At 48.4% G+C, this 27,992-nt stretch overlaps 1 protein-coding gene and 1 long non-coding RNA gene across 2 annotated transcripts; one reads left to right on the top strand and one right to left on the bottom strand.

Moving 5' to 3' along the window:
- Positions 1-14,334: 14,334 nt before the first annotated feature.
- On the top strand, positions 14,335-14,814 carry LOC147965317 (uncharacterized). The gene has a single exon (XM_087528190.1). The coding sequence runs from the start codon at positions 14,335-14,337 to the stop codon at positions 14,812-14,814; it is 480 nt and encodes a 159-aa protein (XP_087384316.1).
- A 10,798-nt stretch (positions 14,815-25,612) lies between these two features.
- On the bottom strand, positions 25,613-27,898 carry LOC125513482 (uncharacterized). The gene is made up of 2 exons (XR_007285952.2): positions 25,963-27,898; positions 25,613-25,887 (listed from the first exon to the last, which is right to left on the bottom strand). It is a non-coding gene; the product is annotated as an uncharacterized LOC125513482 (long non-coding RNA).
- Positions 27,899-27,992: the final 94 nt, after the last annotated feature.

Genomic DNA, 27,992 nt, shown 5'->3' with positions numbered 1-27,992 from the left:
TGGGTCTAAGACTAGTGCGGCGAATCTGCCATGACGGATACTAGTGTGGTGGTCCCTGCGATCAAAGGTGATCGGACAGGAGGACCATGGGTTGAACTTTGGGGCGACTGGCTCCAACGCATATACGTCCCTTAGCGCACGCTTCCGCTCCCTCTTGGGGATGTGGGTTGCGTATATCATGTTCACCGTCTGCACTTGTGGGGGGGGAACCTCTTCTGTCCTCCTGTGTTCGGCTACCGGGGCTCCTCCTCGTCATCGCTATGTGACCCCTTATCTTTGTTCTCGGCATTTAACTTGCCGGCCTACTTGAACACCCAACAATCCATGTTGGTGTGGTTGGTTGGCTTGTCTGGGGTGCCGTGTATTTGACACGAGCGATCGAGTATAGGGTCCAAACTGGACGGGCCCGGAGTGCTTCTTTTGAATGGCTTTTTCCGCTGACCAAGTTTAGAGCCTCTGAATCCGGCATTGACTGTCGTATCCTCGGTATTGTCACTGTTAATGCGGCACTTATGTTTGTTGCGACGTGACCTGCCATGGTTCTTTGATGTGTTATTGCTGCGAGCCAGCCAGCTGTCTTCTCCCGCGCAAAAGAGGGTCATGAGTGTCGTGAGGGCTGCCATAGATTTCGGCTTTTCCTGGCCAAGGTGTCGGGTGAGCCACTCATCGCGGATGTTGTGCTTAAAAGCTACTAGGGCCTCTGCATCCAGACAGTCGACGATTTGATTTTTCTTTGTTAGGAACTGTGTCCAGAATTGCCTGGCCGATTCCTCTGGCTGCTGAATTATGTGGCTCAAGTCATCGGCATCTGGTGGTCACACATAAGTGCCCTGGAAGTTGTCAAGGAATACGGCTTCCAGATCTTCCCAACAACCAATGGATTCTGCTGGCGGGCTGTTGAGCCAATGCCGAGCTGGTCCTTTGAGCTTGAGTGGGAGGTATTTGATGGCGTGTAGATCATCACCGCGGGCCATGTGGATGTGCAGGAGGAAATCCTCGATCCATACCGCAGGATCTGTTGTGACGTCGTATGATTCTATATTTACGGGTTTGAAACCCTCTGGGATTTGATGATCCATTACTTCGTCTGTGAAGCATAGGGGGTGTGCGGCGCCTTTGTACTGGGCTATATCGCGATGCAGCCCAAGTGAGTCTTGTCCGCTGTGTTCGGCCTGGCCGGACTTACTTTTACTGTATCCGGCGTGACGGTTATCGTCTCGCATAGTGGCGCGCCCTCGCGATCCGTAGATCGATCTTGCGTGTTTTGCTTTGTCCTCCAATGTGTCTCGCAGGTCTGGCGTATTTCCCCATGTCTTGACATTTTTATTTGAGTGGCGTCGGGGTGCGGGCTGAACTTTTGGCTGGAATGCCTCTTTTGTCGCGGCCACGAGGTGGCCGATCAGCCGCATCATACGGTGGAGATGTAGGTTTTGGTGCTTCCTCGTCCAGTCGGGGTAGCAACCTGCGCTTTGGGTAACTCTTGGAGGGGCGTTCGAGTTTATATTCCTCGGCCGCAAGGACTTCAGTCCATCTGTCAGCTAGCAAATCTTGATCAGCTTGAAGCTGTTGTTGCTTTTTCTTAAGGCTATTTGTCGTGGCTATAAGCCGGCGCTTGAAGCGCTCTTGTTCGATGGGATCCTCAAGCACGATGAATTCTTCATCGTTGAGGCTTGCCTCGTCTTCGGAGGGAGGCATGTAATTATCATCCTCCGCTTCTCCATCTGCCTCTCTCTCGGGAGGGCTGGTTTCTCCATCCTCCTGCCCTAAATCTTACTGGAGGGGATTGTTGTCATCTTCGGCACTGTCCGGAGTGTTATTATCTCCCGTGCCAGTGTCACCGCTTTGCTTTGGCGAGACTTAGAGCGGCGCCGCTAACGTCGGCGCTTGGGTTGCTTCTTGGAGGGGTCATCCTCCGTTGTCCCGTCACCATTGCCTTGTTTGGGTATGTCCACCATATATATATCATATGATGAGGTGGATGTCCAGTGCCCTGTGGGCAGTGGTTCCTCTTTGTCTCCCGCATCGTCGTCCATACCGTCGATGTCTTCGGAGTCGAAGTTGAGCATGTCGGTTAAGTCGTCGACAGTGGCCACTAAGTGGGTGGTGGGTGGGCGGTGAATTTCTTCATCATCCGCATCCCAATCCTGCTGGACATAGTTCGGCCAGGACTCTCCTGACAAGGAGAGAGACCTTAATGAGTTCAGTATGTCGCCGAAGGGCGAGTGCTGAAAAATATCCGCGGAGGTAAACTCCATGATCGGCGCCCAATCGCATTCGATAGGCATGGGCGCAAGCGGTTCGGAGTCCGTGGCCGGGGAGGAATCCGGTAGTTCGGCGTCACGGCTCCCGTGAAGGGTAAGGTCGATACTCGGCTCGATAGCCGACGAGAGTGCGGCCTCCGTGGCGGGGTCTATCCACCCGTCCATGGATGGCGCAACTGGCTCCGAATTGAGGGTCGGAGCGGTAGCCGGCGCGATCTCCTGGACAATGTCCGATGGCAGAGCTAAACCATGCTCATCGTGACCGTGTGGCGCACTAAGCAAGGGCTCGAATCCGTCGAAGATCAAGTCTCCACGGATATCGGCCGTGTAGTTTAAGCTTCCAAACCTGGCCTGATGGCCAGGGGCGTAACTCTCTATCTGCTCCAGATGACCAAGCGAGTTGGCCCGTAGTGCGAAGCAGCCAAATACAAAGATCTGCCCGGGGAGAAAAGTCTCACCCTGGACTACATCGCTATCGATGATCGAAGGAGCCATCAAGCCTAACGGTGACGACACAGAAGAACTCTCAATGAAAGCACCAATGTCGGTGTCAAAACCGGCGGATCTCGAGTAGGGGGTCCCGAACTGTGCGTCTAAGGCGGATGGTAACAGGAGGCAGGGGACACGATGTTTTACCCAGGTTCGGGCCCTCTTGATGGAGGTAAAACCCTACATCCTGCTTGATTATACTTGATAATATGGTTATTACGAGAGTTGATCTACCACAAGATCGGAGAGGCTAAGCCCTATAAGCTAGCCTATGGTATGATTGTATGTTGTCCTACAGACTAAAACCCTCCGGTTTATATAGACACCGGAAGGGGCTAGGGTTACACAAGGTCGGTTACAAAGGAGGAGATATACATATCCGTATTGCGTAGCTTGCCTTCCATGCCAAGTAGAGTCCCATCCGGACACGGGATGAAGTCTTCAATCTTGTATCTTCATAGTCCAACAATCCGGCCAAAGGATATAGTGCGGCTGTCCGGAGACCCCCTAATCCAGGACTCCCTCAGTAGCCCCTGAATCAGGCTTCAATGATGATGAGTCCAGCGCGCAGTGTTGTCTTCGGCATTGCAAGGCGGGTTCCTCCTCCGACTACACCACGGAAGAGTTTGAGTACAAGGATAGTGTCCGCCCCTGCAAAATAAGTTCCACATACCACCCTAGAGAGAATAACATTTCCACAAATCTAATCTGCTGACACGTTTTGGCAGCATGACATCATGTCATGGCCCGGTAATTATTCGAACCATTTTTCTTTAACAAGCCCCACACATAATGCGAGGCGGTTTCTTGACACGTCTTGTCAAAGCAGAGATTGTGTTCCCCTTATTACGGGATTCTTATCAATACAGACGTGGGTAACCCAACCGCACCATCAAATACGGCGCTTGGGGGGTAAGTGAGTTTTACCAGGCTAGTGGAGGCGCATAGTTTAGTCCGCCCTTATAAAGGGATAAGATCTCACCTTTTTCTACCCACGCCTTCTTCCTCCTTACTCATCCATTCTCGCGCACTCAAGCTCCAGCGCCCAAGTCTGCATCCTCCTCCTCAACTCTCTCCAAACATGTCCGGAGCGGGAGGCAAGTGGATGGCCTCCTCCGTCACGGAGGGGCACATCAAAAAGTTATGTGGATCCGGATACTTAGCCGCGGACATCACGCACCAGCTGCCAGCCGCGGGGCAGGTCGTCCCTACCCCGGAACCTCACGAAAGGGTGGTTTTCCTCCCCCACTTTGTCCGCGGATTGGGGTTTCCCCTCCATCCATTCGTCCGCGACCTCATGTTCTACTACGGGCTGGACTTTCATGATCTGGCCCCGAATTTCATCCTCAACATCTCGGCGTTCATCGTCGTGTGCGAGGCCTTCCTCCGCATCCGGCCCCACTTCGCCCTATGGCTGAAGACCTTCAATATAGAGCCAAAGGTTGTAGGCGGCCAACAAGCGGAATGCGGCAGAGCCATGGTGGGCAAAATGCCCAACGTTGCATGGCTCGAGGGCTCCTTCGTGGAGACCGTAAAGGGGTGGCAATCGCGGTGGTTCTACATCACCGAGACGCGCGATACCAACTGGGTGGCGGCCCCCGACTTTCGATCCGGAATCCCCACGCGGCTCACTTCCTGGAAGGAGAAGGGCCTGTCCTGGGGTTCATCGGTGGAGCTGGACGGACTCCAGAAGTGTATCCGGAACATGACAAGCAAGAAACTTAAGCTTGTCAGCATAGTCCAGGTCATGCTCTTCCGCCGGATCCTCCCGTGTCAACAACGGGATTTCAATTTATGGGAGTTCGACCCGGCCCGGCACCAGACTCTAAGCGATCTCTTCGACACGACACACAAAGATGTCTGGAGGGTGCTGTTCAAGGGCGCCGAGGTCCCTCCCTCTCTCACCGAGGACCGCGGACTAAGCATGAAACGCCCTGCGAATCCGGTAAGTTCTGTACACCTGGTAGGATATTTATTTCCCATAGCTTAACCATGTGCACGGTCTGAGCTCCCATGCCTTTAACTGGACTGGGTGGAGGCATCGGAGCAGATTGACTGTCCGGCCCCTCTGCCCGAAGACACTGCGGACGCTCTCCTGACGGAGATGCGGACTCCGGCTCCATATGAGGTGCCGGATAAGACCAAGAAGAAGGCCAAGGGAACCTGAAAGAGTTCCCGGCGCCAGGTGGTATTGGACTCATCATCCGATAATTCCGAGACGCACTCCTCCCACGAAAACGAGGAGGAGGAAGACGAAGATGCTCCCCCTCCAGCCGGGGGAGACAAGAAAAGGAAAGCCGCCCCAATCGGGGAGGCCGAAGGGTCCAAGAAAGGAAGGACTCTCCTTCCGGACTGCTCCACCACCGCCGCCAAAGGCGAAGACGAGTGGCTGCTCAGGGCCAAGCCCCTGGCGAAGTCGTAAGTATTCAGATACCAGAGTAACTCATAGCATACCTTTGTCGCACTGCTTCTCCTAACGCCGAATATGATTATGCAGACCGCCCCAAGCCCGTATCGACGTATCCTCGTCGGACGGTTCCTTGGACTCGTCGGATATGGATAGCGATCCACTTCCGACCGCCTCCTCCCCTTGCCCTACAGACAATGCCGAGGTATTGTCTCAAGGGGCACCGAGCCGGGAGGAGACAGTCCCGGAGGCGCCTCAAGGCGACCTTCCGGACTCTAGGAGCAAAGGGAGCAAGGCTCCCGGGGACTCCAGGTTCGGCTCTCAGCCAGACTCGGGCAGGCGGCCCCCTTCCAAAAGGGGTAAGATGCCCGTGCCGGTGACCTCTGTCCATCCAGAGGCACTGGACAACCTGCTGGGAGCGCTTCGCGGTGCTTCCATCGACGAAGAGCACCGCACTATTATGAGTGCGGTGATCAAGAAGGTTCAGTCCACTAAGAGCGGACTGACTGAAGCCTGTGCCAGCCTTCTAACAGGCTTTGAGGTAAGTATTTAAAATATATGAAAAATATTACCGCATAGACAGTAGCCCCTGATGCTCTGTTTGGTGCTCACAAAGAAAAGCCGAATAGAGGATCGAATAATATCTGCAGGAGTCTAATATAAGTATGTCTATATGCGTATGCAGGCTTCGCTGCTGACCTCTGGCGCACTGACTACGGAGGTCGCCGTACTGAAGCAGGACCTCCGAGAAAGAGCTCGGCCTTACCAAGAGGCAACTCGAGGAGAACAAAGGTAAGTAATACCTTGTCTATAGATATATATATACAAAAATGATGCGATTGCGAAATGACAGGATCATCATGAATGTGCCAGGGGCCACGACCGAAGTGGCGACCCTAAAGCAAGCGATGTCCGAGGCCGAAGACAAAGCGGCCAAGGAGCGCACCGAGCGGGAAAAGCAAGAGGCACGGGTAGGCGAGGTGTAGCAAGAGCTCCAAGCTCTCGTGACAAAGCACGAGGCGTTGGAGCTTGACTTGAAGATGCGATAGCCGATGAGAGTGCGGCCTCCGTGGCAGGGTCTATCCACCCGTCCATGGATGGCGCAACTGGCTCCAAATTGAGGGTCGGAGCGGTAGCCGGCGTGATCTCCTGGACACTGTCCGATGGCAGAGCTAAACCATGCTCATCGTGACCGCATGGCGCACTAAGCAGGGGCTCGAATCCGTCGAAGATCAAGTCTCCATGGATATCGGCCGTGTAGTTTAAGCTTCCAAACCTGACCTGATGGCCAGGGTCGTAACTCTCCATCTGCTCCAGATGACCAAGCGAGTTGGCCTGTAGTGCGAAGCCGCCAAATACAAAGATCTGTCTGGGGAAAAAAGTCTCACCCTAGACAACATCGCTATCGATGATCGAAGGAGCCATCAAGCCTAACGGCGACGACACAGAGGAACTCTCAATGAAAGCACCAATGTCAGTGTCAAAACCGGCGGATCTCGAGTAGGGGGTCCCGAACTGTGCATCTAAGGCGGATGGTAACAGGAGGCAGGGGACACGATGTTTTACCCAGGTTCGGGCCCTCTTGATGGAGGTAAAACCTTACGTCCTGCTTGATTATACTTGATAATATGGGTATTACAAGAGTTGATCTACCACGACATCGCAGAGGCTAAACCCTAGAAGCTAGCCTATGGTATGATTGTATGTTGTCCTACGGACTAAAACCCTCCGGTTTATATAGACACCGGAAGGGGCTAGGGTTACACAAGGTCGGTTACAAAGGAGGAGATATACATATCCGTATTGCCTAGCTTGCCTTCCAGCCCAGGTAGAGTCCCATCCGGACACGGGATGAAGTCTTCAATCTTGTATCTTCACAGTCCCACAATCCGGCCAAAGGATATAGTCTGGCTATCCGGAGACCCCCTAATCCAGGACTCCCTCAAAGACCATTTGGGCATTTGATCTTGTGACCTACAAGATGTTTTAGGTCCCTAGCAATAGCTTCAGACGCATTTGATTTTCGACTGGAGACCTTTCATTGCAAAAGAGAGTTAAGCTTTCTTAGCCACCCACATCTTCAAGGGTGGCTTTGAAGCAATGAGTCTAAGTGCAGCGTCGGAGAACTTTGGCTTTGAAGCCCTGGCAAATAGTTTTGCAGGAGGTGAATAATACTTATCGGAATAAGCAGAGTAGTTCTTGGTCTTACGAACATGGCGGTTCGATGAAACACGCTCATATTCATAGGCCTGGGTATGATTTCCCTACAAAACATTTGTGTTAGTGCGACTCAGGTGAGTCCTCTCACTGTATGAAGCCTTTGGACCATATGAAGCCTGTGGTCTGGGGTTTGTCTTCTTCCCTTGTAATGTCATGACGACATTCACAGGAAGATTCTCCAGACACTTTTTGGGCACCCAGACTTTCTTCATAGGTGGCCCATTCCTGCAGTTAGTACCAATATACCTGGCAAACACTTCACCATTCTGATTCTTAAACAGTTTATAGTTTGCATCAAAGGATTCATCAATGACAATAGGATTAGCACAAGTGATGCCAAATAGGGTAGATGGATCCACTGAAGGTTCCTTTGCAGCAACCCATGTGGTTTTGGGGTACTGCTCAGGCTTCCAGTAAGAGCCATCAGCATTCATTTTCCTTTCAAACCCAACAACCTCTTTCCTAGGGTTTTGGTTCAGAATCTGCCTTTTGAGGACATCACATAGTGTCTAATGCCCTTTGAGACTTTTCTACATCCCTATTTCAAGCAATGTCTTCAACCTAGCATTTTCATCAGCAATAGCAGTGGCATCCTCAGCAGAGGGGTTAGTTACCACATCAACAATTGAAAATATTGCAACAGTAGCAGCAGTAGAAAATTCAGCAACAGAAGCAGCGTTATCACGCTCAAGGCATTTAAGACATGGTGGTTCAAATCCTTCCTGAGCGGGGCTGATCTGTTCAGCGCGAAGTGACTCGTTTTCCTTTTGAAGATCTTCATGAACCGCTCTCAATTTCTCAAGTTCTTGCTTCCTTTGAAGATAATCATAGGAAAGCTTTTCATGAGTTGCTGAGAGCGTTTCAGGACGACTTTCAAGTTCCTCATACTTAACATGAAGATTTTTTATGTCTTCAATTAAGGACTGAGATCGAGTCATTTCAGCATCCAACAGGTCATCGCTTTTGTCTAACAGTTTTCGAATATGTTCCATAGCTTTTTGTTGCTCAGTTGCAATTTTAGCAAGTGTTTTGTAGCTAGGTTTGGAACCACAATCGGAGTCATCTTCACTGGATGTTTGATAGTGAGCATTGCGTGAGTTTACCTTGGCACCGCGTGCCATGAAGCAGTAGGTGGGAGCGGAGTTCTCCTTGTCATCAGCACCGGCGTCGGTGATTAAGTCATTGTCTTCGTTGTTGAAGATGGACTTGGCAACGTAGGCTGTAGCCAGACTTGCAACGCCAGAATCGGACTCCTCCTCAGACTCCACCTCCGCCTCCTCAGAAGCAGACTCCTCCTCTGAATCCATTTCCTTGCCAACAAACGCACGAGCCTTGCCAGACGAGCTCTTCTTGTGTGATGAAGACTTTGAGGAAGACTTGGAAGAAGACTTTGAGTATTTCTTCTTCTTCTTATCGTTAGAATCATATTCCTTACTCTTCTTCTTCTTCTTCTTGTTCTCATTGTCCCACTGCGGACACTCAGAGATGTAGTGACCAGGTTTCTTGCACTTGTGGCATGTTCTCTTCTTGTAGTCATGAGCAGAAGCTTCATCATTCCTTGAGCTTGATCGTGAAGACTTTCTGAAGCTTTTCTTCTTGGTGAATTTTTGGAACTTCTTCACAAGTATAGCAAGCTCCTTTCCAATGTCTTCAGGATCATCGGAACTGTAGTCAGATTCTTCTTCAGATGAGGTGACAGCTTTTGCCTTCAAGGCCCGAGTTCGGCCATAGTTGGGACCGTAGATATCTCTTTTCTCAGAAAGCTGAAACTCATGTGTGTTGAGCCTTTCAAGTATGTCAGATGGATCAAGTGTCTTGAAGTCAGGGCGTTCTTGAATCATCAGTGCTAGGGTGTCAAATGAGCTGTCAAGTGATCTCAGGAGTGTCTTGACGATTTCATGCTTGGTGATCTCAGTAGCGCCGAGAGCTTGAAGCTCATTTGTGATGTCAGTAAGGCGATCAAACGTGAGCTGAACATTCTCATTGTCGTTTCTCTTGAAGCGGTTGAAGAGGTTGCGAAGGACACTGATCCTTTGATCTCTCTGGGTTGAGACGTCTTCGTTGACCTTAGACAGCCAGTCCCAGACTAGCTTCGATGTTTCCAGAGCACTCACACGGCCGTACTTCCCTTTGGTCAAATGACCACAGATGATGTTCTTGGCAGTGGAATCCAGTTGAATGAACTTCTTGACATCAGCAGCGGTGACACCCTCACCAGCCTTGGGAACGCCATTCTTGACGACATACCAGAGGTCGACATCAATGGCTTCAATATGCATGCGCATCTTATTCTTCCAATAGGGATATTCAGTTCCATCGAAGACGGGGCACGCAGCGGAGACTTTGATTATCCCTGTAGTCGACATAGCTAAAACTCCAGGTGGTTAAACCGAATCACACAGAACAAGGGAGTACCTTGCTCTGATACCAATTGGAAGTGCTAGTGATCGACTAGAGGGGGGTGAATATGCGATTTTTATGAAAGTCTTCAAAACATGGAAGTTTCAAAGACAAATGATAGAAACAAACCTATTACCATGCAGCGGAAGGTAGACTACACTAGGCAAGCCATAGTCAAGTATTCAAAGAAGCGAAAGCACAACGACTAATAGCAGCTAGGCAGTATAGATCAGGGCGGAAGATGGTATGAAGCCAATCTGAACAGGCAGTTACCCAGTGAAGACAAAAAGATAATGCAAACAGGCAATGACTTCACAAGGACCAACTGCAAATAAAGAGATGGGAAGGATAGAAGCAGTGGCTCGTTGAAGACAATGATTTGTTGGACAAGTTTCAGTTGCTGTGACAACTGTACGTCTGGTTAGGGAGGCTGAGATTCAACTCAGAAGACCGCATCTTCACCTTATTCCCATTGAGCTAAGGACACCCAGTCCTCGCCCAATCACTCTGGTAAGTCTTCAAGGTATACTTCCAAACCTTCACAGACTTCGTTCAATGGCGATCCACAATGACTCTTGGATGCTCAGAACGCGATGCCTAACCGGCTGGAGGATTCACAGTCCTCAAGTGTAATAAGTCTTCAGATCACACAGACAGGAAGACTTCAGTGATGCCTAACACTCTTTGGCTCTGGGTGTTTAGGGCTTTGTCCTCGTAAGGATTTCTCTCAAAGGCTTCGAGGTGGGTTGCTCTCAAACGACAAAAGCCGTGCACTAACTCTGAGCAGCCAACCAATTTATGGTGTAGGGGGTGGGCTATTTATAGCCACTAGGTAACCCGACCTGATTTGTCCGAAATGACCCTGGGTCACTAAGGAACTGACACGGGTTCCAACGGTCAGATTTCAAACACACACGGCAACTTTACTTGAGCTACAAGCAAAGCTGACTTATCCAGCTCTGGATAAGATTTGCTCTCATTGTCTTCGCTCGAAGACATAGGATTTTGGTTAAGCATCACTTCAGTCATTCTGACTGGTTCACTTGGACCCCACTTAACAGTACGGTGGTTCCTATGACTCAACAAAGAAGAAAAGGGAACAACGAAACAACTAAGTCTTCGCGCTCCATAGTCTTCACGCGATGTCTTCTCTTGTCATAATCTTCAATGTGAATACCTTCACATACCACCTTTGTTTTCAATGTCTTCATACATTTTTAGGGGTCATCTCCGGTAGGTAAACCGAATCAATGAGGGACTACTACCTGTGTTATCCTGCAATTCTCACAAACACATTAGTCCCTCAACCAAGTTTGTCGTCAATACTTCAAAACCAACTAGGAGTGTCACTAGATGCACTTACAAAAAGCATCACAAAAATGAGGCGCATTACCTCGGATTCGAACTCACGATCGACCTCTAATGGACTCACGTTCCTAACCACTCGAGCTGGTCAGTGCTAGTGATGGGTATGCTGCGAGAAGTACTTTAGCACAAACTACATCGGCAGATTCAAATATTTTCCCTTTTTAAAAACATTTCATGAAAAATATGAATACTTTTTAAAAAAGATTCAAAACAATTTATTAAAGAACACAAACAAGTTTTCAAAATAGGCAGAACGTATGAATTCATGCACAAAATTTTAAAAACAGAAACATTTTTCAATTCCAATTTTTTCACAGACAGGAACAAGTTTTGAAAAAAATGTGACTAATATTTGAATTTTTGAACAAATTTAAAATCAGGATTTAATCTGAATTTCTCAAAAAAAATTTGAAAATGGAATTTTTTTGAAAACATGAACATTTTGGACAAAAGGGAACGTTTTTTGCATCCGTGAAAAAATTGAAACTCTGGACAACTTATAATAAAAGCAAACATTATTTGAAATTTGCGAAAAAAAATTTGAATTTGTAAACTAAATTTTAAAACAGGAATATTTTATGATCTTATGTATATTTATCAAAATGGAGAACATTTTTTTCAAATATGTGAACATTTTAGAAAAATCTTGAACATTTTTTCAATTTGTGATTTTTTTTCGAAAACAGGAATGTTTTTGAACTTACGAACCTGTTTTGTAAGAGAATCATTTTCGAAATATTACAAACATTTTTTGAATTGTAATAAAAAATTAAAAAATTGAACATTTTTTGCAATTTCAAACAATTTTTAAATTGTGTAAAAAATAGATGCAAAAAACGAGAAGAAAAAGGAATTAAAAAGATAACAAGAAAACAATCAGATAACTAAAAACAAGAAACATAAAAAACGAAAAATGAAAAAATAATGAGAAACTTAACAAGACTGTAAAAGAAATAACAGGAAAAAAAACTAACAATAAAAACCCGACCTAGACAAGCTGGGAACCTTCTAGAAGTTTCCCAAAACCGGGATGAGTGAAACACGCAAGCAGGCCGGCCATGTAATGGCTCGCCTCGCCATGTCTGCGCGTTTGCATGACAAAGTTAGCGCTCGTGGCGCTCACAGGGACTTGTAGCTGGCCGGCCCAATAATCTGCTGTTCGGACGGCAAACACAACGAAAAAAATATTATCTTCTAGATAAATTCATAGAGAAACGCGACTCGAACTCAGCACACACACATGATGACTAACGTAGCCAATAACCACTAGGCCGTATTCACTTAGTTTTCTGTAAGTAGGAAACAATACTATTTGACATTGTTATAGTACAACATAAATACGTATTATATGTCCAATAAATATACTTTTTGAAAATGAAAGCATAGATTTGAGAAAGAATTCTTAAAAATATTGAGAACAACCAAGAATTTGAAAATAAATTCACCAAATCTGAAAAAAGTTCGTGAATTAGAGAAAAGTTTAGTAGATTTTGAAAAAAAAACATCACAAATTCCAAAAAAGTTCATCGACTTGATAAAAAAGTTCATCAAATTTTGAATTTTTTTCAATGATTTTGAAACAAGTTCATCAAAAGTGAAAAAAAATCATTGAAATTTAAAAAAGTTCATCGATTTTGAAAAAAAGCTCATCAATTTTAAAAAATGTTAATCCATTTGGAAAAAGGTCAAGAATTATATAAAAGTAAAAATATAGAAAAAAGAAAAAGTTCACAAATTTGAAGAAGGTTCATGAGATTCAAAAGAGGTGTGTGAATTTGGAATGTATACGAATTTAAGAAAAATCACAAATTTTAGAAGAAGGAGAAAATGAAAAGAGAAAGAGAGTAGGCACAAACAGGTCGCGGTTTGTTTGATTTAATGATGTATAAGAAATCTAACTTTTTTTAGGGATATAAGAAAGGCGTTGCTACGCGTCCGCCGGCGGATGTTTAGATTTTATCCGTCGCCTCGACAACCATTGTATGCTCGAGCTGATAGCCGTCCGATCCGGTGTACGCGGCCCGCATGCCCACTCGTTATTTCGCGCAACAAACACTTTGTTGCAGAAACAAGACAGTTTTGACCCGACCCCGACTGAGCTGCGCCCCGCGCGGCGCCACCGCCAACCCACCGCAAAATCAGCCCGCCGCCGGCGTGTAGGAGCTACTCTAGTTGCGGAACCTCCTCTTCTCTAATTTCCTGCAACAAGAGCTTTGTTGCGAAAACTCCTTTTCTCTAATTTTCTACAACAGGTCCCCCATTGTAAAAACTCTTATTCTCTAATTTTCTGCAACAAGACCCTTGTTGCAAAAATTGAAAAGACATCTCATGACGCGCCTAATCGGTCGTGTAGTCTTCGTTGCCGCCGTTCCGCAACAACGTTGTTGTTGCAGAAACTTGGAGTGTGCGTGGACGTAAGGCGTTGTGATGTGGCTGTGTCTAGTATTGGTGGTGCCAGGGCGGTGGTCGCCCATAAATGCGGGGGGGATGGGAGGGGGGTCTTCGATCCATACCTGCTGGAGTCGACGTCGGGCACCGCCGAACCCGTCGTCGCCGCCCCCGTGCTGGATATGCCCCAGTCGCCGAACGCCGCCACCCCCACCGCCCTCCCAAATCCAGAAGCGTCACCCTCACAGAGACACGAGTCAACGGAGGCCAGTTGCACGAATGCTTATCCTGAAACAATAGCTCTGTTTCAGAAAACGAGCGCGCGCGATGCAGAAAGCGGGGCCGTCTGATCAACATGCGATCCAACGGACATGGAGCCGATGGATGCGCGCGCGAGATCGGTCGGTTGACGGTAGGCTTTTGCCTATATAAGAAATCTAACTTGTCACAAGCATATAACTAGTCCAGTTGGTTATTTCCTTTGGTCTGCGGTTCGAATCCCTTCACCCACGATTTTGGTTTTGCGATTTAATAGTCAAGAAGAAAATTATTTGTGGGCCGGCAGAATAGCCTGTAACGTGCGCCTGAAGCGTTAAATAGGGATTTCCTAGGGTTTTCCGTCAGATGGTGTGTCAAAACCGGTCTGCCAAACGAGGCCGAACAAGCGATTTCGTCTACAAATCCCAATTGCCAAGGCCTAAGGGCCCAAGCCCACTTTGTGGTGAGCATAAAACCACCGAAAAGACGGCACGCACTCTGTTCTAGGGTTTCCACCGCCGCCGCTAACGCCACCATCCTGAGATGCCGACCGAGCTGAAGCGCGCCGTGGAGGATGGTGATGATTCCACTTCCACCCGTCTTCGCCAGAAAATCGTAGTTCTAGAAAAGCCGGTCTATCTGGTGGTGGCGCACAAGGCGGAGCCAGCGTACTCCATCCTCAGTGTTGGCACAATGGAGCCTAAGATCCCGCTGCACCTTAGCCAACGCGGCATGTCGTTCACTGCCATGGAGTCACCGCAGGGGTCCTGGATCGTTGTCGTGGGCGGGGACGAGCAGATTCACGCCACCATCTTCGATGTCACGGCCTCCAAGGAGTGGCAGGGCCCGTGGCTCCATACCAATAAGATGGAGCCCATCCTGATTCCACACCGCGACCAGCTCTACGTGCTCTCGAGCCACCCCTCCGTGAAGAGGGGGGCGATGGGGCTCGACTACCTTCCCTGGTTTGAGCAGATTAAGACTTCGAGGACGGCCGCCCTAACCAAGCCGAGGTTTGCCTAGAACTCGAGCCGCTGCCCATCTTTCCGTGCCGCATCACGCCGCCTGAGTACATGAACCCACCGGCTATACGCGTTGCCTCCTACGCCATGGTTGGCTCCCATATTTTGCTCTCCGTGCAACTGGACAATGTGACCAGCCCCGACAAGGCTGCCAGGAAATACAGGAAATACATGGGAACCTACGAGTACGACGTGGAGAAGAAGGTGTAGGAGATGGTGCATGAGATGAATATTCCTTTCCTTGGCCAGGCGGTGCCCCTCGGCGACCAACTCTTTCTTGCCCGCTCCAAAGAGAGGGACGGCGCTTATGCAGTGTACTACATGCATGTCGGTCAGTCAACATCTGGGACCAGCGAGCTGTCCATTATTGAGGTTCCGCTGGTGATGCCAAAGGCCCGACCTGTTCTGGGGGAACTTCTCTTCCCTTTGGGAAGGGGCCGGTTCTCTTCTGTTCACTTTCGATCTGTCGATGCTGAACCGGAGTCCAAGTTGGGCAAACCAAGTGATGTACATGGCACCTACTCTATTGTGAAAGAAAATTTCGATGATGCTATAATAATGAAGCAGCAGCGGCAAGTTTACAAAGTAGCTGATCGGTCGTGTCCATTGGCTCATCCTTTCCCTGTGGTTGCTGCTTTCGCAATGTAAGTGCTACAGATCTTTCAGTTTTCTGCTTGTTCATCTAATTTCAGCTCTAGTTACACATATCTCCCGTTTTTATCTAACGATAACCCGCATGTATCCTCATCCCATCACTGTTGGATTTTCATAATAAGATAAACTAACTGACCCATTATAGTAACACACTGCTTATTTTGCATAATCATATATGTGTTCTTACTCTCTTTAATTTGGTTATTAAAGATGCCTACAACTGTGTTCGGAGTACTAGTGGAGTTCATTATTGTGCCTTGAATGTGCTAGTAATCGTTTAGCTTGCCTTGTGAGGTAGGCTTTTCAGAAACTAGACCTGTTTTCTGTAGGCAGCTTGTGTATGCAGTTTTTGTTTCTTTTGTCAGCCTGGGTAAATCTGAAACAGTATTGAAAAATCCTTGCGTATGTTGCCAGTTTCTTTATGTTGCTAATTGCTTGATTTTGTTTGTTAAGACTATATTTTCAAAAAGAAACATATGTCATTATGTGTATGGTGTTAATAGTATACTATGATGCATGCCACATTTTTTCATGGTGCATCTCAGATCACAATATTTTCACCATACACATAATAGTATTGTGTTCTGAGATGCACCATGAAAAAATGTGGCATGCATCATAGTATACTATTAACACCATACACATAATGACATATGTTTCTTTTTGAAAATATAGTCTTAACAAACAAAATCAAGCAATTAATCACAGAACTACCAATCCCTTTGTGTTCACTAATGTTGGGAGCTTGGGGTTAGTGTTTTTCTACAGTTATGCAATTGAAAACTCCTTTCAAATACGAATTCGATTGTACACTTTTGTAACATACAAAATGTATATTATTTGGTGAAACAAGTGGTCAAAGTAAACCTCGAAATATGTTTTAGGCCTTATATATTGTTACAGGTATATTTACGGTGGCCTTTGGCCTTTTGCATTCTGGCCCGTGGCCTCCCCTCTACATGTATATATGATGGCTTTTGCCTCCTGATAATACTAAGTTGCATATTTCCTTGCATGGTATTAGAGCTTAGGTTAATTTTTTTAGCATGTGCAACTTGTGCTTGATCCTCCCGTCGCGCCGCCGTGTCTCCTCGCCTGCTGTCGCAGCTCCCTCATCTCGGCTATTGTCGTTCCTTCAATCCTAGATCGCTGTTGTCTCCTCTCAAGATCCGCCCGTACTCTCCATAGCCCAGCCTCACCCCGTCCGGCTCCTTCCGCCATCTGGTTCACCTCACCCAGGAGGCCTCCGCTTTTAGCCCATCCGACGCTTCTCCTTGGGCGCACAGGCATCCACCGCCGCCATCGCGGATCCCTGGCTCTCTTCGTTGCCCGCCGCCGTCTGCCTTCAGCCCCACTGCCTTCATCGTTGATCCATGTCTTCTGTCGCTAGCCATTGCTGATCTTCTCGCTGGCCGCCGCTGATTAGCTCCGCCATTTTGCTGAGACATGATGTTGTTCCCGTGTGCTGCATAACCACAAGGCCGTGGGTTTGTGCCCCGTCGCCTCGTTTCATCTGGCCTTCCATGAAACAGACCGCCTTGGGCCTTGGCTGATTTGAGTTGGCCCGTCTCAGTTCCCCCCCCCCAAATGCACAATGTCATTATCTTTGAGCATTGTTTCAGTTCTTGGCTATCCGGTGATTTTTGACAGTGATTGTCCTACTGACATCGTCTCACACACACACCTTCCGTCTTTGCTCGGTCCTCCTCCTCGGACCTTGTTGCCTGTTTTGCCGATTTTCTCAGACGGTGGTGGCCGCTTCGTATCGACTCCTCTTGCGGCTTCCGCACGCGGTTTTGGCCGCACTTCGTCGACTCCCTTTGTAGCTTTTACATGTCATGGTGGCTGCTATCTGTCAACTGCCACAGCTTTGGCATGCGGTGGTGGTCGATCTACGTTGACTCTTCACTAAGAAACCACCTTCTACTCATTTAGTTACATCCCCATGGATTCTTGATACTGGAGCGTCTTCTCATATGACTTATGATTCTTCCACTTTAACCTCCGTTCGACCTGTCGAGTCTCCTATTCGTGTTCTTACGGCTGATGGCACTCCCCTCCCCGTAGCTAGTCGAGGCACTCTTAGCACTTCTTCATTTCATGTTCCCTCTGTCGCTCATGTTACCCGACTTACCATGCAGCTCATATCTGGCGGTCAGATTGTTGACTCAAGTCGTAGGGTCATTCTCGACTTTGATTCATGTTCTGTTCAGGATCATCGCACGGGGGCTTTTCTTGGTGCTGGCGGTCGACGCTCTGATGGTCTCTGGGAGCTAGGCTAGCTTCGTCTTCCCTCTGCTGCCACCGTCGCCAGTCTTGCAGCCCCTGTTGCTGCATCCACCAGCTCTTTTCAGCAATGGCATCATTGTCTTGGCCATTTATGTGGTTCTTGTCTCAATTTGGTTCATCCCGGTGTGCCGGGGTCTGTTTTCGGTAACTCATCGTTGGATTGTTTGGGTTGTAGGCTTGGTAAGCAAATTCAGCTACCATATCCTCACAGTAAGTCAGTGTTCGAGTGTCCTTTAGATCTCGTTCACTCTGATGTTTGGGGTCCATCTCCCTTCACTTCTAAAGGGGTCATCGCTTCTATATTATCTTTATAGATGATTTTTCTCGATACACTTGGATCTATTTCATGTCTTCTTCTCGTAGTGAGGCCTTATCGATATACAAAAAATTTGCTGCCATGGTTCATATCCAATTTTCCACTCCTATTCGTGTTTTTCGTGCAGATTCAGTTGGTGAGTATATCTCGCATGCATTGCGAGGATTCCTTGCTGACTAGGGTACATTACTCAGTTCTCTTGCCCTGGTGCTCATGCTTAGAATGGTGTGGCTGAGCCTGAGCATAAGCATCGTCAATAGCGCGTGCAATGATGATCACGGCCTCTCTTCCGCCTCACTTCTGGGCTGACGCTATTACCACTTCCACCTACCTCACCAACGTCCATCCATCTGTTGCTCTATAGGGTGGTATTCCTCTCGAGCGTCTTTCAGGTCGTTCTCCTGATTATTTGACGCTTTGATGCTTCGTTTGTTTGGTTGCGTCTGCTATGTTTTGCTTGCCCCTCGTGAACGCACCAAACTGCCCGCTCAGTCCGTTGAGTGTGTCTTTCTTGGATACAGTGATGAGCATAAAGGGCTATCGGTGTTGGGATCCTGTCGGTCGCCAAATGCGTATTTCTCAGGATGTGACCTTTGATGAATCTCGTCCTTTCTACCCGCGTCCATCCTCGGCCTTTTTCACAGAGGACATCTCTTTTCTTACGTTCCTGGATACACCTTCGTTTGTGCCCTGACTTCCTACTCGTCCTGCTGAAGATCCGGGGCCGTCCTCTCCTACAGTTTTTTCTCCTCCCTCATCGCACGACTCTCCACCTTCATCACCGATATCTTCCCCTTCTCCACCTTCATCATTGATACATTCCCTGTATCCACCTCTAGTGATTCCACCTGTTCCCTCCTTTCATTTCCATTATACTCGCCATTCACGTGTTATGGATGAGACTATTGATGTGCCCTCTACTTTTGGTGTGTCATCTTACTTTTGGTGTGTCATCTTCCTCCTCTCATCCGACTTATGGTCTTCGTTCACGGCCTTGCCCGCCCCCTGACCGATATTCTCCTTCTCGCTATGGTCTTTCGACCGTTCTTGAGACAACTTCTTATCGACATGCTATTGTTCATCCTGAATGGCAGTGTGTGATGCCAGCGGAGATTGCCGCCCTTTGAGCGCACCGACACGCGGGATCTGGTTTCTCTCCCCCCCCCCCCGTTGTCATCCCATCACTTGAAAGTGGGTTTATAAGATTAAGACTAGTCTCTCACTTTCTGCTACTATGTCTTTCTTGGTGGTTCTCTCATTTGCCTGGAAGACGAAGAAACAAATTGCAATTTCCCGTTTGAGTGCAGAGGCTGAGTTGCGAGCTATGGCTCTTCTCACCGCAGAGATGACTTGGTTACGCTGGTTACTTGAGGATTTTGGTGTTACTGTTACTACACCTACTACACTCTTGTCATATAGTATAGGTGCTATCAGTATTGCACGGGACCCCGTGAAGCATGAGCTTACCAAGCATATTGGTGTTGATGCTTTCTTTGTGCGCGCTGGTGTGCAGGACCATGTTATTGCTCTTCAGTATGTGCCTTCCGAGTTACAGCTAGTGGATTTCTTCATGAAGGCACATACTAGAGCGCAACATGGATTTTACCTCTCCAAACTCAGTGTTGTGGATCCACCATGAGTTTGAGGGGGGGGTGCATTCTAGCTTGTGGTCTCCCTTGTACATTTATATATGATGGCTTTTGTGATGGCTTTTGCCTCCTGATAATACTAAGTTGCATATTTCCTTACATATATATGGATAGAGGCACGACTCTGATACACTAGCCTCTTCCTCCAGTGGCGGAGCCAGGAATAAAGCAAACCCCGGGCCTAATTTTTTTCTCGGCAACATGGAAAAACTTTGGCCTTAAAACTAACTCATACAATTTCGAAAAAATACCTGATGTGAAAGCATACAGAATAAAGTTTATTTTATGAATAAATCTATAATTTAAACTTGATGCTCAATGATCCAAGAAAATAGATAAAAACGGGACAGAAGTACAAATAGTAATATGGGAATACAAAAAAGATACCAAGTCAATTGAATAGTTCGTCAATGCATCCCATAACTTGATCGATGGTAGAATGACCAACACCTTCAAGGCATTTTAAAATATATAATTTCGTAAAAAACATAAACATCAATTGAAACAATTATCATTGAAACAAATCGAAATACTTACCACTTTGACGTGATAAAAGCCCTTCGCGAGACCTATATGATTGAAAATGATATAGAATATCATCATCATCAATACTTGGAATTCAACTTCAAGACACCCTTGTTGCGGGCACCAGTGAAAAAATATCTCTTCATCTTCCATTTCTACAACATAAATGGAATTGCAAATACACCAATTTGAGTTCGACAATACGTCAGTTTGAGTTCAACAACACACAGTACAATACTGAGATTCCGATCGGCTTTCCTTCTTCCTCCATGACTAAGTACACATTTTTTCAATTAAACTTAGTTCAATGCAGTTCATACACAGAGGTTACTATGTTAAATTGTAAAACACGGTACAAGTAGAAACTGCAAAGAATCAAAGAAATTTATCAAGGTTAGGCAGGGCAAGAGAAGAAAGGGACGGCGCGCCGCAACGAACGGCGCACACAGGGGTAGCGTTGGGCTGCCGGGGAGGGACCAGGGTAGCAGGGGCCTTCCTGGAGAAGTGGACGGCGGTGGCCGGTGTATGCCGGATAGCGACGACGCCACGGCGGCCGACGGACCGAGCAGGGAGGCAGGTAGGCGGCGGCTCGATCGCTGGAGACGGGCGAGTTAGGTCGTGCACTCGTGTAGCCGGTTTGCGGTCGTGGGCTAATGGCTGGTACGTGTGTGTAGTCCGTGTGTGCGCTGCTACCTGGATCGCTCACTTCGGGCCTCCTTTCACTCGCTGTACCCCAGGCCCAAAACAAATTCTATATACATCAAGCTGGGTAAAATTCCCATGCCCCGGGCCTGGGCCCTGGGTGCCCGGTGCCCAGCTCCGCCCCTGTCTTCCTCCTACCTGTATAAGAATATACCTGTTACAGGATCCTTTTCTTATTCTGACCCATGCCTCCTACCACTGTCGCCTGTGTTGGCGCCTTGTTTGTCATAGCTGCAAGAGCCTGCTGTTTTATTGCATGCCTTCTGCTGTATCTTTTACCCCAGTGCATGTCCTCAACATTACCCTCCCTGTGAAATAGCTCGTCCTCTAGCTGGAATTCTTGAAAATTGCTCCCTAAACTCGGGTTACATCCTCACAAGTGGGTTCATTTTTTGGGAGCACTTGCCAAGTCACGAGAATTTGCCACTTGTCGTGGCAAAGCGTGTAGCTTCAAAGATGCTGGTGTTGTAACTACTAGGCCATGGTTGATGGGAGCACCGAAGTTGTCACTGGTTGCTCACCATCATAACGCTTGAGGCCCACATGGAAGACTATGGATTTGTGTCCCTTCCGGAAGCGGAAGCCTATGAGCAATATATCTGATCCCTTCAGTGATCTGAAGGGGCCATAGAATCGGGGTGTTAGCTTGAGTGGGTGTGCATTGCCAAGGTAGCTGTCGTTGGTGTTGTAAATGCAGCCATTCCCACTTGCCTACCTTGAACTCAAATGTTGTGATGATGTTCATCGTACCAATCCTTCATATGTTGTTGTGATGATGTTCATCATACCAATCCTTCATATGCAGGGGCGATGCATACGACCTTGTCGGCATTGATGCACCTACAGCCTGATGCGGCAATACCGGCAATCACTTCAACAATATAGGTAACTGCTGCGTGGTAACCTAGAAGAGTTGTCGGGATAGCAGAGGCACTAGACATCTTACTAAGGGGTGGGGAATTTGGCAACGGGACATTGACGCATGATTGCTTCTCCGGGGTATTTACACGCTCATCAATGGGCAAGATTTCATTATGGATGTCCGTGAAACCCTCCTACAGTTGCTTGGTTATATAGCTTCTTGCAGTTCTGACTTCGCTTCCTGGTTCTGATACCAGATGTTGTAGCCTGGATTGACTTTGGAGAGATTGTAGGGGTAGTTCATCGGAGGTTGTATCCTCTGGCGATTGGTAGGTGTCGTGATTGGCGCAAGTCTTGGCAGCAAAGTTGAGGATTCAGGGAATTAGAAGTCAGGAAAGCGCTGAGATAGAGAGCTTTCTTATTTCCTGCCTCTGATTACATAGGGACATCTATATACAACAGTTTTGCTAAAAAAAAGCGCGCGCGCACACATACACACACACACATATATATACATATATATATATATATATATATATATATATATATATATATATATATATATACAGCCGGTCTATTCTGATAACACTTCCGCACTGCATGCTCAACGCAAGTGCACGTCTTTGTTTGAACCAAGTGTGCTGCAGTACTGAGGCGAGTGAACTTCCTGTTGCAAAAAACTGCACGCAGTGTTTTTTCGGTACTGTTTTCGCTCTAGTTTTATACTGTTTGTCGGAACGAGGCGTGTAATATATCATTGAAAAGTTATGGATTAGGCGCAACTTCTCCATGTTGAACACTTTTCGAGATTCCTCACGGTTTAAGAGCAGTTTTGAAAATGGTGCGGCGGATGACGAGTGGCAGCGAGCGTTTTTTTACATTTTTATCTAAACCGTTCGTCGGAATGAAGCAAATGATACACCATTGGATACATATCATTGAGACGCATATTTTTCATATCTATTTCTTTCTCTAATTTGTTATGGTTTAAGAGCAGTTTCAAATTTACTAAATCGCGGAATTCTGTTTTTCAATTTTTTTCAAATTTTCGGTACTGTTTTTGCTCTAGTTTTTTAACCATTTGTCGGAACGAGGCGTGTAATATGTCGTTGGAAAGCTATGGACGAGGCGCAACTTTCATATGTTGAAATGTTTTTGAGATTCCTTATGGTTTTAAGTTAATTCTGAAAATCGTGTGGAGGACGACAAGTGGCAGCGGCCGTTTTTCGCGAATTTTTTACAAAACGGTTGTCGAAATGATTCGAATGATATGCCTTTGGAAAGATATCGAGAAGACGTAACTTTTTCATGTAGAACACTCTCTCTAATTCCTTACGGTTTAAGAGCAGTTTTAAATTTACCGAAATGCGGACAATTTGTTTTTCGCGACACCCAAATCGACGTAGGTACTTCATCCGACTGAAAACCGCACTGCATCGGACGAACAACCGCACTTGATTGAATAAACAAGTGCACTACATGATTTCTTTTTTGTGGGACGTAATTTTTCCTAAATGAGGTGGAGTGCACTTCATGTCGAGTGTTGGTGAACCATAATACTATGAAAAGTGAACCTCGAGACTACCGTAAACGAGCCGTACTGCATCAGACAGAAAACCGCACTTATTTAGACTAAAAAACGCACTTCATTGGACAGACAAGTGCACTGCATGATTTCTTTTTTGTGGGACGTAATTTTCTTTTTTTGTGGGACGTAAATTTTCGCAAACGAGGTGGAGTGCACTTCATGTCGAGCGTTGGTAAACCGTAATACTATGAAAAGTGAACCTTGAGACTACCGTAAACGGTCCATACTGTATCAGACGGAAAACCGTACTTATTTAGACTAAAAGCCGCACTTCATTGGACAGGCAAGTGCACTGCATGACTTTTTTTGTGGGACATAAATTTTCCCAAACGAGGTGGAGTACACTGCTTCAGACTAAAACCGCATTTCATCGGACAGACAAGTGCACTGCATGATTTCTTTTTTGTGGGACGTAAATTTTTCCAAACAAGGTGGAGTGCACTTCATGTCGAGTGTTGGTGAACCGCAATACTACGAAAAGTGAACCTCGAGACTACCGTAATGATCGAGAAAAATGAACCGCAACACAATGCTGGATGAACTGCTTTTAAACAAAATCATATACATGTGCCTGAAAAACAACACAAATAACACTGAAAAAATGCCTCCTTTTCTCGTGTCCTCTTCAAAGTGTGTGCAATGCACTTTTTTCTCATTTTTTCTGTCCAAATCTTCTCCTGCAATAAACAGCAATAGCACAACCAAACTGCATCATGTATTTTCTTCAGAGTGTGTGCAGTGCACTTTTTTATTTTGTGTTCCTAGTTGTCTCCTCCAATAAAAAGTACAACGAACCACAAGGGCAGCAAATAGTGAACCACACTGCACTTTGATTCTCCCCCAATAAAAGTAAAAAAGGTTTTCTGCAACGAACACACAAAAAAACTCCAGCGTGCCATGGATAGCACCACGTCCCCCCATCCGGTGGCACCCACGCACTGCAGATTCCTGAACTAACTACAGGATGCTAGCTTACCGCACAAAGCGCACAAGAAAACCGCACAGAAACTATGAAGCACCTCGCCGATTTTTTTGTTGGGGAATGAAGAAGATCAGCTGCCTGACCTCTCCCCGCGCTTCTTGTTTTGGTCGTGTTACTGCCGCGATGAATCACCCGCATGAATTCAGAGCACCCGAGGGGATTCAGGTACTGCTGAACCGCATGGCACGCCCAGCACGGTGGCACATCGCAGCGAGCCATGGCCTGTGCAGGGGAGGGAAGGCAGTGCAGGGAGGGGAGGGCCATGGTGGTCGTGAACAAACCATAGGAGGGCGTGATGTGCACTGCTCGCTGGATCCGGCTGCACTGTCGTTGACCCAATTGGGCTCGAGCAAGAAGGGGAGGAAGGCAGAAGGTCGCCGCTGTTGGATCGGTTGCACTCGTGCGCCGCGATAGCCAAGAGAGGACGAGAACCTGCAGGATATGCGAGCACCATCCATGACCACCACTCTCCATGGTGGCGCGGTGATGTGGAGGTGGGTGTTGCTCATCGGGGGTGGACCGAACCGCACTGCATGCCTCATGGAGCTGGACTGCAGCTTCGCCGGCCGTTTCTTCGTCGTCAGGGAGTCGACGGTGGCCGGCGCACGGGGCGTGGGAGCCTGACGAGGAAGATGGTGAGGGTGCGCGGAGGGGGGGGGCTTCAAAGAAGAAGGTGGGCTCTGGGTGGCCGGCGGGGGCCTGGGGACCACGGTGCGGCGGAGATCGGGCGCTCCAGGGCGGCGGCTCGCACCATGAGGTCGCGGCGGAGGTGGAGTGCGGGATGGTGGTGTGATGCGTTCGGGAACGGGAGGCGCTGTGGGCGGGCATGAGAGGAGGCGCGCGTGGTGGCCGATGGGCTTGGGTGCGGTGGGTGGAGCACCGGCCGGGGTTAGAGGAGGCGCGGTGGCCGGGGCAGAGGAGTCATGGAGGCGCTGTCGGCGGCGGTGGAAGGAGGTAGGTGGTGGAGCCTCTAGGGGAGGTAGGAGGAGGAGTCCCCGCGCCGCAAGTCAAGGTACGGGCGGCCAGCGGCGCGGCGCTTCGGGCTGCCGGCGGCGCAAGGCGGGGCGACGGAGGGGGAGTTGCTTGGGGAGAGTGAGAGGAGGTTGCGGGATGCGGTGGGATCTGACGAATGGATAAGTGGGATGGGTGGGTGAGTGTGAGTTTTTCTGTAGTGGATGTGCGGTCCAGTTCATGGAATGGAGTGTTATCAGAATAAGCTTGGTGTTATTATAATAAGACTCTTAAGGGGTGTTATCATAATAGACCCACCCTATATATATATAATAGTACTAGATTGCTAGCAATCTGAACTCAACTACAACTCCAATTCTGATACTACTAGCCTTTCCCTCATGTATCTATACAACTGTACATGCTGCAGCTTCGTACAACAATTGACTCTGCCCCACTCGTCCTACTCTGACTCTGCCGCCCATGTTGGCGCCATATTCTTCGACAACCTGCTATCTTGCCGCATGCCTTTTGCTGTATCTTTTACCCTGGTGCTCCTTCAAAACAAATTGTTTGAGTGTAAGCTATGGGTCTAATACTAAGAGTAATACTTGTGTCTTTGGACTACTGACCTTGGCAGCACGGTTACTATTTCTTATCTCTTGAACACGCTGTACTTGGATTATGATGGTTTCCTTTTTTCTCATGGCACAGGGAAGCAGAATGAGGCTTCAATCTCACAAAGACGAGGACAACATGTGTAGCGTTGCAATTATCTGCTACAGTTGATGCAAAATTGACTATCGTGTAACTGCAACCAACATGTGGTAGCTTGGCGTCAAGTTTATACTTTTTTCTCAGTTAGCTCCAGATCATGCTGTCCGGATCCATGCTATCAATAATTATGGTTTATATTTAGACAGTGTTTGGCTGTTGTCTATTGTGTGGTTTGGTTTAGTTGCAGGCTTGCAGCTCTGGCATCTGTTCAGTCTCTATGATATTCATGCACTTTTTTCTCATTTTTTCTGTCCAAAGCTTCTCCTACAATAAACAGTAATAGCACAACCAAACTGCATCATGTATTTTCTTCAGAGTGTGTGCAGTGCACTTTTTTTATTTTGTGTTCCTAGTTTTCTCCTCCAATAAAAAGTACAACAAACCACAAGGGCAGCAAATAGTGAACCACACTGCACTTTGATTCTCCCCCAATAAAAGTAAAAAAAAGTTTTCTGCGACGAACACACAAAAAAACTCCAGTGTGCCATGGATAGCACCTCGTCCCCCCATCCGGTGGCACCCACGCACTGCAGATTCCTGAACTAACTACAGGATGCTGGGTTACCGCACAGAGCGCGCAAGCAAACCGCACGGAAACTATGAAGCACCTCGTCGATTTTTTTGTTGGGGATTGAGGAAGATCAGCTGCCTGACCTCTCCCAGCGCTTCTTGTTCTGGTCGTGTTACCACCGCGATGAATCAGCTGCAGGAATTTAGAGCACCCGAGGGGATTCAGGTACTGCTGAACCGCATGGCACGCCCAGCACGGTGGCACATCGCAGCGAGCCATGGCCTGTGCAGGGGAGGGGAGGGCCATGGTGGTCGTGAACAAACCACAGGAGGGTGTGATGTGCACTGCTCGCTGGATCCGGCTGCACTGCCGTTGACCCAATTGGGCTCGAGCAAGAGGAGGAGGAAGGCAGAAGGTCGCCGCCGTTGGCCTGGTTGCACTCGTGCGCCGCGACAGCCAAGAGAGGACGAGAACCTGCAGGATATGCGAGCACCATCCGTGATCACCACTCTCCATGGCGGCGCGGTGATGTGGAGGTGGGTGTTGCTCATCAGGGGTGGACCGAACCGCACCGCCAGTGGGAAGGCAGGGAGCACCCCTTCCGCGCTGCATGCCTTGTGGAGCCGGACTGCAGCTTCGCCCGCCGTTTCTTCGTCGTCAGGGAGTCGACGGTGGCCGGCGCACGGGGCGTGGGAGCCCGACGAGGAAGATGGTGAGGGTGCGCTGGGGGCGGGGGGGGGGGGGGGGGGGGGGGGGGGGGGCTTCAAAGAAGAAGGTGGGCTCTGGGTGGCCGGCGGGGGCCTGGGGACCACGGTGCGGCGGAGATCGGGCACTCCAGGGCGGCGGCTCGCACCATGAGGTCACGGCGGAGGTGGAGTGCGGGGATGGTGGGGTGATGCGTTCGGGAATGGGAGGCGTTGTGGGCGGGCATGAGAGGAGGCGCACGCGGTGGCCGATGGGCTTGGGTGCGGTGGGTGGAGCGCCGGCCGGGGTTAGAGGAGGCGCGGTGGCCGGGGGCAGAGGAGTCATGGAGGCGCTGTCGGCGGCGGTGGAAGAAGGTAGGTGGTGGAGCCGCTAGGGGAGGTAGGAAGAGGAGTCCCCGAGCCGCAAGTCGTGGTACGGGCGGCCAGCGGCGCGGCGCTTCGGGCTACCGGTGGCGCAAGGCGGGGCGACAGAGGGGGAGTTGCTTGGGGAGAGAGAGAGGAGGTCGCGGGATGTGGTGGGATCTGACGAATGGATAAGTGGGATGGGTGGGTGAGTTTTTCTGTAGTGAATGTGCGGTCCAGTTCATGGAATGAAGTGTTATCAGAATAATCTTGGTGTTATTAGAATAAGACTCTTAAGGGGTGTTATCATAATAGACCCACCTTATAT

The sequence above is a fragment of the Triticum urartu genome, chromosome 6A, assembly GCF_056163025.1.
Source record: "Triticum urartu cultivar PI428250 chromosome 6A, HENAU_Tu73, whole genome shotgun sequence".
Lineage (NCBI taxonomy): Eukaryota > Viridiplantae > Streptophyta > Magnoliopsida > Poales > Poaceae > Triticum > Triticum urartu.
Note: the sequence above shows the minus strand (reverse complement) of the source record. Positions and strands in the feature narration are given on the sequence as shown.

What these genes read in the sequence shown, in the direction of transcription:
- LOC147965317 (XM_087528190.1), top strand. Translation starts at nt 14,335, where the DNA reads ATGCCGACCGAGCTGAAGCGCGCCGTGGAGGATGGTGATGATTCCACT.